General features: G+C 40.0%; 1 protein-coding gene across 1 annotated transcript; it reads left to right on the top strand.

Annotated features, from left to right (window-relative positions):
* The first annotated feature begins 111 nt into the window (after positions 1-111).
* Positions 112-15,778, top strand: LOC116722341 (neurturin-like). The gene is made up of 4 exons (XM_032566578.1): positions 112-252; positions 403-845; positions 11,418-11,703; positions 12,212-15,778. The coding sequence occupies exons 3-4, from the start codon at positions 11,445-11,447 to the stop codon at positions 12,643-12,645; spliced, it is 693 nt and encodes a 230-aa protein (XP_032422469.1). The 5' UTR covers positions 112-252; positions 403-845; positions 11,418-11,444; the 3' UTR covers positions 12,646-15,778.
* The last annotated feature ends 1,078 nt before the right edge of the window (positions 15,779-16,856 follow it).

Genomic DNA, 16,856 nt, shown 5'->3' with positions numbered 1-16,856 from the left:
CCTTTAGTGCTCCTGGAGTTAGAGCCAGGAAGATTAACATATCAGGAGTAATCCGACTCGGCCCACAAGCACAACTATGGAGGAGGAGGAGCAACAGTTTGAGGGGGGGAGAGGCAAGCAGAGGCATCAGAAAGAAGCTCTCTGCTCCACTTAGAGTAACCACGCTCTCCCTCCTCACCCTAACCCATCCTCTCAACCCACAGAGTTCCCCCTCCTGGGAGCACAACAGAGGACCTGCTGCTGGAAAAGAGGGTAAGATGTGCATTGTCCTTCCATCAGTGAAGACAAAGTGCTCTGAGGGGACGCGAGTCCTTCAACATATGGGATAAAAGTTAAGACATCTGTGGGATCTGTTTATTGCATGCCACTGCACCTCAGCTCTGCTCTCTCCTTCTGTTTTAGGTTAAAGGCTTTTCTTTTTTGCAAAACAGAAGAGCAAGAAGTTCTGCGCGAAGAGACATGTTGACGGGCGTTTTCTGAACCGAAGCCTACAGTCCCTTCAAGCTCTTTCACCCCCCCTTCTTCTTCTTTTGAATGGATCAATCTGGATGCCACAAAGAGCATGCTTACATTCAGAGGAATGTTGATTTTGATCTTCACCACTCAGAAGAGTTCAATGGAAAAGCAAATATGATCGAAGAATAAGACATCCTGGACCTGAATCAAGTCAGGACACCTCCCGTACTCGCGAGGCGAAGGAGTTGACACAATTCATGGGAAAAAAGAAGGACTCCTGCCTATGCTCCTCACCTGTGATGAAGATGGACGTACCCAGTCAGCACTTGCCTGAGGAGGTCAGCTGAAGCCGACGCCACGCAGCTAAGTCTGGATTAGCAGGCCGAACGGTAAGGACAGCGCATCTTCTTTTGCTAGTTTAAGCTGGCAGCTTAAGTGGGAAGGCGTTAGGTGCTGCTGACAGAGATGCCTCTCTAAGTGCCTGAGTGGCAGAAAACACACGTTGGATTATCTGTATCAACAAGCGGCCCTCACTGCAACCGCATGACAGCGGTGCGCAGCAGCCAGGCTGGCACGAAATGTTTGCAGAGTAGTGGCCACTGATTACAAGGGGGCATGCCACCAAGCTGGAGCAAGCACAAAAATGACAAAAAAGTAGATAGTTATTGTAATTATTTCACTCCCACTATGCAGACACATTTGTTTTTCAGAAATGAAAAGTTTGTTTTTTTCTGTCACTCAACCAATGTGGTGGTGTGCCTCATTTTCATGCATAGTTGCTTTCTGGTTGTTCCTTGCAAAGGCATTAAGTCCTCCACTCATTTCCTGTTATAGAACTGCAGCTTTATTAGTTTATTACGCGGATTGAGATAATAAAATATTATATGTGCTGTAAAAAACAGTGAAACCTCTCTTGGATTATTTTTATCAGAGTGTTGATCCACTTTGCACTAAGCCCATATCATACGTAGAGATTACGCTGTATCTAGCTGTGCCCCAAGAGGCCTGATCGAGGTTAAGCCTAAAGTCAACTGAGGCATTCAACTTTCATAACCTGACAAATCTGATTGTGACAGGAGGGAGCTAAAACGTGAGATCAACGACGCACCAGCACAGATTCTTCTTCCCCAAAGGTCTGCTTTCCAGAACAACTGTAACGTCTTAACCCCAAAGTTGAATTAGGTGTTTAAGAGCTCTCATTAAACAAATGTCCTCAAAGAGTAAATATAAGTGGTTATTATAGGAAGAACAAGCACGACATTTTAACCACAGCACAAATCAGACAAGATAAGAAGAAAAAACAGCATCTGAGGTTGTTCTGTCCGGAACCACAATATTAACACTAAGCATGAGCCGTTTACCAGTAAGATACATCACAGTTTTTAAATCATTACTGTATGCTCCTTTTATAAAGATTGTGGACGCTTCTAGACTTTTCCCTTGTTTAGAGTGAAGTAGATGAATCCCATTCATCACTGTTAAAGTAATGCTGCTTTAAAACTACAGCTGGTTTGCAAAGTTAGGGTTAGTTAAACCTGTGACTTTGTGAGGAGCAGAAAAGCAGGAAGATACAATATTCTGCACAATGAACACTCAAAAGCTTTTACTTTATTATTATTTTGGATTAAGTCTGTATCAAAGCCAAATCAATAAATCCATAGCATAATTACAACTGAAGTAACCAATATGGTAGTAATAGGAATATCTGAAATAAAAGCAATGAGATCAATTTCTACGATTGGCATTCAATAAACAGATGGAATCGTTATAGGAGTATCATGACTTTGCTGATTTTTTGCTAGTAGGTATATTTCCAAAGAGATTAATTTGCCTCTACATTTCAAGACAAGGACACACTGGAAGCCTTCTTTCAACCAGCTGACCAACCGGCATCACTTTTTCTCTTTTAAAATTCAAAATTAAGACGAGCTTTCAAAATACATATATATTTTTTCCTATGGTCTTCATTTAATAATTAAATGTGAGGAGAATTCTAATAGTATTTTAAAATGAAACTTAGGAAATGATTAAAAGGTTTACATTTTAAGGATCTTATATTAGCAGGTAATGTTAGCATGGTTAGCATTAAGAAAATTGAAGTTTCTTCAAGTATTACTGAGAGAATGCAAATCTTTAACTCAGATTTGCAAAAGATAAATCAACATTTTCACAATAAAAACTTTTTCACACTCTTATTAGCCACTTTGGTATCTGCTTAAAGTCTTGCTCTCTCTCGCTGTCCAGATATATAGTTTGCTTTTAAATTACTTTTTACATCTCTGTGCATCTTTGGATTTCTCGTTCTAACCACCAGTTATGGTGAAGGTTGATAAAGAGTTTTTTTTATGCAGACACACCGTCCACAACAAAGAGTTTATGTGAAGAACACGGTCCTTCAGTTTTCTATCGGCTGGTTATTGATCTCGGCTGATCAAACTGATTTCCAGTGAATTCCAGTCAAAAGTCAATTTCTTGGTGCACCTCTACTTTAAACCAGGACTGTGGTGGCAGAATATTTGAGCAGTTTTGTAAAAAAAATAAATAAATAAAATAAAATAATTAAAACCTCCATACACCTTAATTTCAATAACCAGTCAATGATTAGTTTGTAAAAATCCTCAAGCAGTACCACTCTTCTGAATCCTGGAATGTTTACAGCATTACATATAGCGTTATATTCAGTTCTTTCATTGAAAGTGCTCCACATTTGAAAGTGGAGTTCATAGAGTGGCAGATGGCCACCAAACCTTCCGCGGCAGAAACATCGACCTGTTTAACAAGGGTTTAGAGTCGATGCTGTTGTGCTAAAAGAGGATCTGGCGTGGACAGATTAAGGTCCAGAATAGCAGCTCAGGGACTCTTCTTTAGAAAGTAGCCCACATAACATCCATCTCTGTAACACAAATAGTGATGAGGCAAGATTGTTTCTAATCCAGCTGTCATGAAACTTTCTCTTTATCTGTTAGATATGGAAATGTAATCAACATTTTTTCTAATATTAAATGTGCACACAGTGCCACCTGGACAGCAGGAGGATCAGTAGTGGTGCCCTGTACAAGGCTGTTTGTCAACTATTAATCTGTATTCATCCACAAATGTAAGTTTTTTTAAGTCACAAAGTAGAAAAACACAAGAATGTGTGAAATGTGTGTAAAAATGTGTCTTAAGTAATGAACAGCAGCTCTCACACTAACAAGTTCCAGGCTTTATTTTAATGATCCTTTGGTTGCTGTGTGACAGAGCTCTAGACAATTGATGTGGCTGCGCAAATAAATTGCAAAGCATTTTTTTACCTAACTTTTTTTAATTTCATCAGGAAGAACAAATGCTGATAGAACAAGAAGTCCTGCTTCAGTTCACCCAAATTATGTCGCAACCGTTTTTGAGCGCCAAAACGACAGATCCGACTCGCAAAGGTCGTCGCTTTTCTTATTCTCATTATTCCGACATTCGAGGCGTGTTTTATAGGAAGAGGCGCCGATTCTCTCTCATAGCATGCTGGCCTACCCCTTGAGTTTGAGGTGTCGGATGGATTAGCACTGACACACACACACCCCCACCAACACTGCAGCCAGGTGTTTGTCCACGTGACTGAAGATAAACCCGGCAGGCATTAGTGCTAATCCTGCCCTGATCTTTGGAATATGTCCCCATTACCTTCTCCAGGCACTGTCCCCGAGCCTCCTGATGCTCATTTAAGAGAGGAAAACACAAGACTAGGCCTCTATGGGACTCCATAAGAAAGTTGTTTCCCTGCACCGTTGCCACCGTTTGTTATGCTGCTGTTATCTTTCCAGCGCAGGTATTTACAAGGTGTGTTCAGTGTAGTGCAGAAACAGCCGGTCGCATGGGTGGAGCAAAGCATTCATGTTCTGTAGGTAGATGCCCCAGTTGTGCAGTGGCATAAATACATGTACACACAAACACAAAAAGTTAGGCCTGAGGGGGGTTCTTATTATCAAAAGGCAGTGGTATTATGTAATCTGGATAATCTGGTGTTGGGTGATGTTGCTGTAGGAACATGAAAGCAGAGAAGGGAACTCTGACGAACACCGCAGGGTTGGAAAGTTTATCTGTGCACGTCTGCGTCAGATGATCTGAGAAAAGTGAAACCACGCAACGGCAGTGTATGCGTGTTTATGGCATGTGTGTGAGTTACTGAGAGACAGAACATTCTGTATTTAGGGTGTCTATAGGAAGAAATGTTAGAGTAGTGAGGCACAAAAAGCTGGTATCTGCACAAAGAAGCTCTTCATTCAGTTCGTCTGTGATCTCTCTAGTGTTGGTCCAGATCCAAGCCGGCAGACAAGAAACCCCCCCCCTGTCTGCTGGTGTTAACCACTGATGTAACCTATGCCCACTTTGACAGTTCTCTGCTTCATCTTCGATTGGCCGTGGCATTGTGTTGAGTTTCTCCCTCTGGCAGCAGCAGGAAGGAAGGATGCTAGTGCCATGGCGCTGTAATTACATTACTGTCGGCTTAGCGGCACCACGGCCACTGACCCAATTATTTCTTGAACACGTCAATTTTATTGTGTCATTTGAGATAATACAATCTTTGAGTAGAAACAAGAGCTCAGTTAATGTTCGAGGACTGGCCTACAACTGCATATTGCTTGCGTTGATGCATGCATAATGCCTCCGGGATGGTTTCGAACATTCTTGAACACATTAATTTTCATGTGACTTAAACCTGATTAAAAATCTGTCCAGAGGAAGATGAGACACCTGAATCAACAGGTAGATGTTAAAGTAACCTGTCTTAATCCAATACCACGTCAATGCTGGTTAAAACCCCCAATTTCTTTTGTCACCCTTTTGAGACGGGACTTGCTCTCCTGTTTCAGCTGGTGGTGATCCACATTTTTGTAACTTTACGCAACAGGGTTACACCTCAAGTGTTACACTCTAAGGCCTAGTACGCCTGTAGCTGGGTCTTTATAGAAATGAATAGTCTTGCCACTCCGTTTAAGAAATATTCTACACACAGGATCGGGTTCAGAAAAGTTTTCATCCACATGAACCCGCACAAATCCAGCTCTGAGCGTTGTTTTAAACATGCCAAACCTATAGGGGGCAGTGTAGAGCAAATTTAATACATGTCAGCCAATCAGAAAACAACCGCAACCTCTTGTTAGGAATTAAAAATGGCACCAGGAGGTTCATTTGTGCAGACAGGTTTATAGGTTGAATTACTTTTACATAGTTTTTAAAGTTAATAAAACACAATACAGTGTCAATTGGGAATCATGTGCAAGCAAGTAGGCACACTGGCGCATTATTTGTCACAGACTGCCATGCGTGGGATCCCAGATCTCCATTTTCAAATGTACACAACAAATGCACACAACAAATGCAGAGTTTACTCAAATCTTCACTTTGGTCACAGTTTTAACAAATAATAATTTTTAGTGATATTAAAGACTTTTTGTGTGGATAAAAGGCCAAAACACAAAGTGTGTTTGTTTTCTCAGATAGCTGACGGCGCATAGACGAGGCCTAAAAACACCCAAAGACTAACAGTAACTAACGGTTACAGTTTTAGTAGAAAAGTGTCAAGGTTCAACTTACCTGTTTGTAAGTTGAACCTCGATTCAACTTACAAACAGGTATTGACTACATATACTGAGTAAGTGGTTCTTGTATGACAGGCACCCTAGGGAAGATGGACTAGATAGATAGGATGAGACTGGTGGAGTAGATTGATCCTGCTTATAAAAACAAAGAAACAGCTCTTTATTAAGTAGCAAATGATAATGGCACAAAGCAAGTATTTACCTCTGTCTTGTGTGGCGCCCTGGGCAAAGCCACATGCTGTACTGTGCCGTATATGGGCATACTTTTCTGTAGGTCAACATTTCAGGTGCCATTTCTTACATAAAAGTTGTGATATTGAAGGCGTTAGGCTTCCTTGGCTGGAATCAGGTCTTTTGTTCGTGAATGAAAGATTTTCTCAGTTTGTTTTGGGCCTTGCACCTTAAATCGCCCTCTGTTCCAGCACAGCAGCGTGCAGGGACACATCGCCACGTGATGCTTTTGTGAAGAGCCAGACATGTTGAGGATGTGTGGGAGCTGGTTGAGTTGTCTTTGTAGCTCATCTGTACTTTTATGTCTCTTATTGAGGATGGGTTTTCCTTCTGGTGAAAAGTCCTCTGGGGTCCCACTGTATCCTCTGTGTTACTGTTCCTCTCTGTTTGCATGGTGTCTTTCCATTTCAATTCAAAAGAAAACCCCAGTGCTTCCTTCCCTTCCTCTTCTCCTTCCTCCCTATCAGTATCCGTGTATTTATGTCCTCAGCAGTAAAGGCCAGAGGTAGATATTAAATGTCTGAGCTGATTAATTTTCCGTGACCATCTGAGCAAGCTGCCGAATGCTCCCTGGCACTTTTATTGCTGGCAATCGACTGCAGATGTGACTAATGTGTTTCTGAGTGGAGCAATTATGACAATCAAAGCGTCTTCAGGGGACGTGAGATCAGCGTACGGCGGCTCGGCTTCGTCCAGTGTCAGCCACTGACACGCCGGAGGCCTCATCTCCTCTTGACGAGGTAATTGTTTTATCGAGATGAGCCGCCGAGTTAACGAGCTGAGGACACTGACGCATCGCTGCGGTGTGAAACGGCTAACTCCCGGGGATGAGTAATCGCCCCAAACTGACCTATTAATAGAAGAAACAAACAGTGATCTCATCCTGGGCCGTTCATCATAACAAACTGACTCTATTACTATTGACAATTTATCACTCTGAACAGGAGCAAGGGGATTTTTCTGAACGTTTCTACAGTGGGCAGGTTTTAAATGAAGAACCTGAGAAAAGAAAAAAAAAAAAAACAGAAGATGGATGGATAGAGATAGAATGTATTGTAGGACAAGGAATTAAATAGAGAACAGAGGGAAAGAAAAACACAAGAAGGGTACAGGAGAGGAAATGAAGTACGAACACAAATAGAGAAGAAAGAAAGATAGGACACAAGAAAAAAACAATGAATTAAAAGATGGAAGGAAAGGGTGTTAGAATACAAAGGAAAGAAAAGAAGAAGGGGCATGACAAAAAAATGAAGGGAGATGGCACAAAAGAGATGGTAAAGTAAAGGAAGTAGGAAAAACGGACAGGAGGGGAAATATGATGCAAAGAGGGACAAGGAAGGAAGTTAAGAGCAAAAAAGAAAGATGGAAGGTCACAACGAAGGAAGCTAGAAGATCAAGAAAAAGAGAGGGATGGAAGTATGTTTAAAAAGGATGAAAAGAATGAAGGACATAAAGGGGGAGGAAGAAATGAGAAAAACATAAGGGAGATGGAGAAATCAAGAAAGGATTAAAAGAGACCGCATATGGAGGAACCACACAAAGGAGGATAATAATTTACACAATTTGATAGGGAATAAAGTCTGGAAAAAGGTATTTCTGTCTTTATCCAGGCAGGGAAAATATTGGAATCCAGTTTCATAGTGCAAAGGAACCTTGCTTTGTTTTTCATTTAATATCTACTTAAAGTTGCTGCTGTTACTTTTAGTTTTATTTAAACAGGTGAGTTGATTGAGAACAAATTCTCATTTTCAAGAACGGCCTGTTAAAAAAAAACCCATTAAATTGCATAAGACAGAAAAATATCATAAAACAGTGAGAAAATAAATTGTGTTAAACCAGCAGAAACATGGATCATCAGTTGATCTTGTCTGGTGATCAGAATGAGCAGTAAGGAGTAGATGTCAGACGTACCCTAGGGCTGCTGCTCCACGCCTGATTTACATAGACTGGACATTAAACGAGGTTGTTGGGCGACATGTTTGACTGTCAAATGAATAGTATTGCACAGAGACTCCTCAGCATCTCAGACCCATATGGAATTATGATTGATGAGTTGAGCTTTAACTGATAGACTGGTGGTCCATGTTTACACGGCGTTTATCCCTCGGCCGCTCAAGCACAGGGTTTGTTTGTGTGTGTCGTCCAAAACCCTCACATTCAGTGGTTTCTATAATTTGCCCACAGCTCGTTAAAAACAAAAAAACAACTTGAAATGCATTAAGCCCTCTTTTTACTGTACTCAGATTTACAGATCATATTTATGCTGTATTTTCATTCCTGTAGTGAACCAGGCGGCAGAAATATGTGGCTTTCTCCCCTTCACTGTAAACAACCCGGCAGCCTGTACGTATATGCTACAGGCTCCAGTCTGGCCAAACGCTTTGCGAGACTGGTCTGGATTTGCTTTTAAGTCTATGCCAGCGTACCATTTCTGAATCCGAGGAAATGCTTTGCTCACTTGTCACACGACATGAAAAATACAACAAAATGTCTTGAATACCAGAATGAGGGCTTGAGGGGGAAGGGGGAACATTAGGCTGGATTACTCTAAATTGAGTTTTTGTGGCGGCTGTGGCAGGAGGGAGGGCTGGGCCATCCGTGATAATGGGATCTAGGCAAACACATGTTCGTAAGGGCTTCATCAAACACTACTTAAGCAAATAGGTGTGGCCAAGAGATTCTTGTAATGGCAGGAATGTGTTTGCTCTCTTTAAGGAAACATTCAAATAAATTAAAGAAGTTTATATTGTCATTGAAGCAGTGAAACGGTGAAAAATCCACCCAGGCAGCATAAGTTTGACGAGGCAAACTTTAAACAGAAACTTCATTCTCAAAGACCAGGAAGTTACAAGACAGCATATTCGATTATTATAAAAAAGTTTCTGAAAAACTTTAAAAAGTTGAGGGAAACACATTAAAGAGATTCAAAATTCAGATTCTGCAACATTACAGAAGGCCAACAAAACAAGTCTGATGATAAAGAAATGTTTTGTTCTGACTCACTCATGAGGAAGCCTGCTGACTTGACAGAAGTTATACAGATAGTTGTGGACACCCTCCACAAAATAGAAAAGGAATTGCAAAAGAATCTGTATGAATTCAATCATATTAATGGGAAGATCAGTTGAAGTGACAGAAAAAGGTGTACCAGTAAAAAAAAGATAAATACAACCTAAGAGCCACTTCGAGAGTTTGGGAGAGGTTCTCAAGGCATGGAGTCAGATAAATCCAGGAACATGACTTTGACTGCTGCTTGGTGGTCCAAAGCCTCCTAATCAGAAGAAAGTAAATTTTGCATGCCGCTGGTCTACCAGGGTTTCCACAGTGCATTATAAACCTGGCGGGCCACCAGGCTTTACTTGCCCCCCATTAGGCTAAGTGTTGTTTGTTCATTTTAAATGGGGTTTTTATACACCAATGACAGTAAAGACGGATTAAGCTAGGTATAAAGTGGTATAAAGTGTACTCACTGAACTGGGTGGGAGGGGGTGCACACCAATTGCACTGTCCCTTCACATCATGATGGCTGCTTGTGCATTTCTGTATTTTTGTAATTTTAAGCATTTTATAAACACAAAAAGCTGCTAGTGGATTGCCTTAGTGTCCCTATCATTAGGCTTGACAGGTTTTGTGGGGGAAACTCTGTCAACTGTGTTTTTATCATGTCAGTGCAAACATCTACCAGGAAATGTTACAACATTTTATGTTTCCCTCTGCTGTCAAGCTCTCTTGGGAAATTTATTTGATTTTTCAGCAGAATTTTGCTTCTTCAGACACTGCCAATATCACTGTAGTTGATTGGCTGGTTTTAGATGCATCTCTGATCCAACACAGCTTAATCAAATGGTTCAATTACCTCTTCAAGATCTCATCACATTTGGCAAAGACCTGCTAATGAACCAGTCATTTGATTCAGAGCTATTAGAGCCATCTGCCTTCTTAACACCTGAGTAAAACAACATCCTGATCTCTTCCATGCTACGCTGCTATTCATGCAACATGAGCTCCAACCATGCGTTGAGCTCCTATACTCTGCAAAACATGGGAAAACTATTCAGTAGATTAACATTTCTGTATAAAAATTCAATATTTTGAGATGGAAAATTTGGAGTTCTTATTTGTAAGCGTTGATCATAAAAACTGAAATATATCATACAGTTGGTAATGAATCTGTATTATGTAAGAGTTTTACTTTTTAGATGAATTACTGAATAAAGTTACAGTTGATGATATTGAAGGTTTCTTGAATGTGAAAATGTACAACACTGGTGTCCAAACGTTTTACCCTAAGGGCCAAAATGTGAACATTTAAACTAGTGGTGGACCACAAAATTATTATTTTCTTTTTAAAAAGAAGAAGAAAAACATAGTTTGTGACAGTTTTCCTGTTCAACAATAAATCAATATGAATAAATTTGTATCTCACTATAGATCCATAACATTTAAAAGGCCTTTGGACTGTTGCCTTATTAAAAGAAAAACAGACAATTTCCAAATTTATTGGGGTCATCAATTGTTTTCTATTTTGTCGGACAGATTTTTTTTCTTTCTTTTATAAAATCATTGTTGACTTGTTGTCAGGGGCCAACCAAAATCATTTAAGGGCCTCAAATGGCTCCCCATGCCACATTTTTGACATCCCTGTTCTAAAACCTATGGCTTGATCAGTTAAAATAGTTTAGAAATTATCAAAAGCATTAATGTGACCAGAAAATATTATTTTAATTTAATTTCAAACAGGTCAGACAAAATGAATATATTTTCAACATCATTACAACCATTCTTACAAAATAATGCTTTACTTGTTTGTAAAGCACTTTTAACTGCCATGTTGCTGAACTGTGCTATACAAATAAACTTGATTTATTTATTTTTTAAGTATTTTTTTTTTCTTTAAATACTTGTGTTGCCCCCTGATGGAAGAGCACCCTAAATGCAGAGTCACGCCACTATTTTATATATCTACAGTATCTGCTCTTCCTTCAGACAAGCCGATAATAGAATGAAAAAAGTAAACGCATGCTAAAATAAAAGCCCTGATAGAGAAAGTTACAGAACTCTAACAGCATACATGGGTTATCACATTTATATCTGTTCTTCAAATTTGACAAACTATCTGAACTTTGTCCCTTTTTTGTCTCCATCTCTCTGCAGAGTTTCAATGCTCCCCCACGTTTTAAGATGAAGTTATGGAAAGGTGCTACTTTTGCTTTCGTGCTCTGTGCTGCAGCCCTGTCCACCTTCCTCATTAGAAACATGGCCTCCATCAGAGAGTTCAGAGTCCAAGCGAAACATCCGCGAGCATCTTCTTCGTCAGAACCTTCCCCCAAATCCTCTTCAATATCTTCAACTGAACCACGAGTGCTGCCCTGGCAGACCGAAGATCTTCGTCGGAAGACGCGCTCAACAGGCAACAACATGAACTCCCTGCTCTCAGAGTGTGAGAAACGCCATTTCTTTCATCTTGTTTGGTCTGGTTTAAGATAAGGAGTCATGGGAATAGGTTGCCACGGTTCAGGCAGAACACTTAGTGCCTGACTCGTTTGTTTATAGAGTAGGTTGTAACATCCTAAAACAACCTCTGCACCTCATACTTCACCGACTCTCCATAAGGGCTTCACAACCGTCAACAGAAGGGAATAAATTGGACTTTGGCTTCATACACCAGTTTATCAGCTAAATGGCTTCAGGGAAATGTAATGCTTTGTCATGCTGGTGGAGATACGATGAAGAAACAGTGCAAATGCAAGAAAAATAAGCAAATAAGAGCTCATCTGTTGGCACATGTAGTTCACTGTTTGCAGCGACTGTAACGCCCTATCTCACTCAACCATCGGTTCTATCAAATTTTATGTTTTGAATGTTTGGTTTAAAATTACAAGGAAGTCTTATGAGTCTCCCTTTGTCACCTGTCAATAACATCTGTTGATCTTTCTCATCTCTTTTAGTTTCTGTGATGCTGCAGAGCTTCACAGAGGGAGAGCTTCAGCACGTGCTGGAAACCTTGCTGGACAGGAAGAGAAGGAGAGACCAGTCCCTTGGCATGACCCAGACTCGAAGGACTAAGAGAGCTCACAAATCCAGACCTTGCTCCCTTAGGAAGCTGGAACTAACTGTGACTGAACTCGGTCTTGGCTTCGAGAGCGACGAGACGATACAGCTGCAGTACTGCAGTGGTCAATGCGATAAAAAAAAGCTGAACTATGACCTCGTCATGAAGCATATGGTCGAAAAAGGCATTCTTGGGAGGGGTCGAAAGAACAGAGTTAGCAAAGAACCCTGCTGCCGACCCACTAAATTTGAAAAGAGCCTTGGCTACTATGGAAATAAGACCCATAACATAATATCTAATGTATCAGCAAAGAGCTGTGGGTGTGTATGACCTAAAGTAATGAACTTCTCACTTCTTCAAGCTGCTCCAGGCGTCTGCTGAAAGATCCATAAAGGGAGACAAACAAGGGAATATAAACACCAGCAGAGAGGAAGAAACCATGGGGGAATGTTTGTGGCGTTTCCATGGGAACCCTTTTTGACAGAGTAACTTTGAATGAATTCGCCTGTCATCGCCAGTTGGAAGCAGATCACATGGATGGCGAGAGCCATGTTTGGATTCCACGTAAAAATGAAAAGAAAATGACAGCACAAACAAATACATGTTTATATCTTTTCTATCTGTGTAGTGACACTGTAAGCTATGGTGTTAACAGCAGTTTAGCAACATGAGGTTTGTGTCTTTGTAGTCATTTGTACATGTTTAGATTAAGAACGATGCGTCAGGGTGGATCGGATCATCGCTGTTACTGCTCTTCATTCAGATTCCTATCAAAACTTTATGGCTTATAGACGCATCATCCAACAAATTACTAGTCAGGCACATAAAAAAGAAAAAAAACATTGAAGCCATAAAATAAAATACATGTTAATTTAAAAAAAGTCACTACAGCACAACTTACACAGATATATTTTGAGATGTGTCCAAAAAGATGTTCAATTGTTTCAGTCTAAGAGGATTTGTATGTTTTATGTTCATATTGCTACTAACTGCAGCTTTATTACACAGGGAAAACAAAAGAAGTGTTACTTATAATTTATCAAGGAAAGAAATATTTTTGCTTTCGTCCCTGGTACAAGACCCATAATAACTGCATTTATTGATAGTGTAGAGGCTCTCAACATGTGTTCTTGTAAAAACTTCCTCATCCGCATTCTGAAGAACAAATCTTATATTTTCCCCTAATAATCAACCAGGCACCCCTGGTGCAGATATGCACAAAGTCTTTATTGCAATAGGATAATCTCAAGGTAATGTTTTCAACTTGAGTGCATTTATGACCATGCTAGGAAAATACTTATTTTGACATAAATCACTGTTGGCGCAACTTGCTGGTAAAGCATTGTAATGCAGAACTTGGTCTTCACAGAGCTTTACGTTCAAGGAAGTGCTAAAGAGGTTATAGTAGTCCACCAAGTTTTTAATGGGTGCATCTAAGGATCCTTGTTTACCCACAGCAAGAGCCATGCCTGCATTCTTGGCACAATGTGTAGTTTATTTCCAGCATGGATTGGACTCAACCAGAGTTGCCTCCAGTCGTCAATCCAGTTTATAGAGAAATCCGTCTTTGGTTATTGTAGATGTTGTGGTTCAATTGTCTTCAGCCTCATAAGGCTGAAAATTGTGGCCTGCAAGAGGGTCAACTAAAAGATGGAGGCCAGTCTCTGCCTCAATAAGAGGAGAAATTCAAGTATCTTGGAGCTGGGTTTGGATGGAATTGAGCCTCGTCTGCAGTAATTTCACCACTTCTCCAGATCGTCATTTGTGGAAAGAGAACAGTCAAGAAGAAAAGCTTACCATTTGATTATCCATCTAAATCCCACCCTCACTTATGGTTCATGATATACACTAGACACAGGTCTACAAGATCAGTGTTTGGAAAAACTCCTGCTCCTCCCCATTGAAAGATATCAGTTGATGTGGTTTTGGGATGTGAGCAGGATACTGCCTGAGAGCTGTGCTTAGGACGTCTTTCAAGTAAATCTTCCTTTGAAGAGACCCTACAGCATATCTCTCGAAGGGACCATGCATCACTTCTGTCCAAAGAGCCCATTGGGAACCCAATAAAACTTAGCTGGGTAGAAGAATATCAGGATTTGCCTTCTAATCTTGTTACTGATCTCAGATAAGCAGATGACAATGACAGGATAGATTATCTCTGACCAGTCCCTTTTGCACCGCGTCTCTAAATGATCCAAAGTCATGGGTCCTGTCTTATGAACCCCGTACTTCCAATAGGTTTTGACTGGATTTAGGTCTGGAGACGGTCATGGCCAGGTCGGTGTTGATTTGGCCATTTGCTTTGGATCACTATCATGTTAAATGATCTTATATGGACTCATTTTCAGTTTTCTGGCAAAGTTCACCAGAGTTTATTAAAACCACCTGGTATTTTGAAGAGTTAATCTCATGTAGTCTAGCATTCTCAGGACCTCTGAAAGGGAAACGGGCCCAAAGGATCATAGATCCTCCACTGTAATTAACAGTGGCGATGATGCGCTTTCCCACATATTCATTTTGAGTGTCGGTGGCCAAAACGCTAAATATTGATGTTAGGCTAGGGCGTTTCCTGACATGCTCCCAATAAAACAGTGATGTAGATGGTGTCTATTGCTTAGCATGGGATTTTCCCTTACTGGATAAATGTATTCAAATTTAATGTTATATTTTCCCAACTTTTTATTTAGCTTGCGATTATGCTACTGAAATAAAGCATTTTTATTTGTTGTTTTTTTACATATCTTTAACAGGAGTGCCGACCAATATGTCTGCATCTCTACATCCGCTGGAATCATTTTCACCAAAAAAATATGCCAACAATTCAGAATCCATTAAACATCTCCCTTCAAGCTTAAGATAATTTAACTTGTTCAAATTGTGACCCAGGGTGAAGTTTGTGACATTTTTCTCCAGAACCAGGTTTAACTGATTTGCAAAGATGAAAAAAGGAGAAAGTGGGAACCAGATGAATGGTTTTAGGAAGAGGTAGTGGAATGTTTTCTTTTTGCTCCGAGAAGCAGAAAGCTGAAGTTTTTACCCATCTGTAAAGCGTTTTCTGACCCATGACCCACTGTACTGTACAGCCTTTCAACTGGCCCTGAACATGCCTCTGTGTTGTGTTGCCTGGTAGACTTTTAGGAGAATAATAAGCTGTGTACATGAATAATAATGCATCCTTCTCACCCTCGGACGTCCTATTGTAGTTTGAAATAACTGCCTGAAGTACAGCTATTGTTTTGCATATTTGTTTTTCCTCATGAGAAGGTAAAAGCGAGGGGTGCTGATGCGGTGCATCTATGTTGTAGTTTATATTGTATTTATTTTGGAAATAAATTATAGATTTTCATATTTATTAAGATTATCACACATAAAGGGGACAGCTTTTTATCATCAAGCAACTGTGCCAAAAATGTTTTATCTTACACTCTATATTGACTGCTGAATAAAGATAATTTTAAACATGTGGATGCTTATTTCTCCTTTGCTGCACATTTTCTTATCTCAGGTACTTGATATGTATAGTAAAAAGCAAATGAACAGCTAAAGATGCAAGTTGTTGATCGGAAGATAAAAAAAACCCAAAATCTGTAAAGAAAGTTAAGATTTCAGCCATACCAATGATCAGATTTCAATGAATAAACCATACAGCAGATTAAAAACAGAGCAGCATTGTTCCAACACTGCATCACAATGTAAGATTCACTTTCTGAAATCATGCTTCTCAACAGCTCCACAGCCAGGGTCTTAAACAGCTGCTGGTGACAAAAGCTTAAAGCGCATGGCAGGTTGCCAGGTGGCTTGAGTTACGGTCTGCAGTTACAGGAAAGTGGATGGCTGTCATTCTAAATCTTTAACAGAGTTGGAACTTACTTTTTCTCAGTTTTTAAGATATAGATCTGCTTGTGTCAGATCTACAATCTCAAAGATCAAAACCAACCATGAATGGATTCTAGTCGCAAAGTTGTAGCGCACCTACATCAGAGATGGCGACTCGAGTTGGAGAATAAAAGACTTAAGACTCGACATAGATTTGTGTTTACGACTTTGAGTCCTGGTCTGAGACTCAAGTCATGTATGAAGAGTGAAAAGAAGTCTGTATGTGAGCTACTGACTGTTTTCCTGTGAAAGGATGTTTTGATTATTAGCCAATGAAGCTCATTGATTATGGGATGTCAATGCATCATTATCTGTTCATGTTAGCTATAACTTAATATTAATGACTGTATGAATTTCTCTCAAACTGAATGCTGTACTAAATGGCTTAGGATAATTTCTGAACAATATAAACTTAATTTACCTCAGACACTCTCACTATTGAGCTGTCATTAAAAGGATATTTACAGCTCAAAATATCAAAATAAATCACTTACTGCTCCATCTCTCAAAGACTTGACTTAGGAAAATGACTACTTCTCTAAACTACTATCAGAATGTTTCTGTTTACGCTTCTCAAAAATGATTAGAAATACCGATAAACCATTACGGTAAAATCGACGAGCATCTTCTTAAAGACATAGCAACGACTTATGGCTTAGAACTAA

Source organism: Xiphophorus hellerii, chromosome 6 (genome assembly GCF_003331165.1).
Source record: "Xiphophorus hellerii strain 12219 chromosome 6, Xiphophorus_hellerii-4.1, whole genome shotgun sequence".
In the NCBI taxonomy this organism is placed as follows: Eukaryota; Metazoa; Chordata; class Actinopteri; order Cyprinodontiformes; family Poeciliidae; genus Xiphophorus; species Xiphophorus hellerii.
The sequence above is the reverse complement of the archived record's forward strand: the minus strand, read 5'-3'. Positions and strand labels throughout refer to the sequence as shown.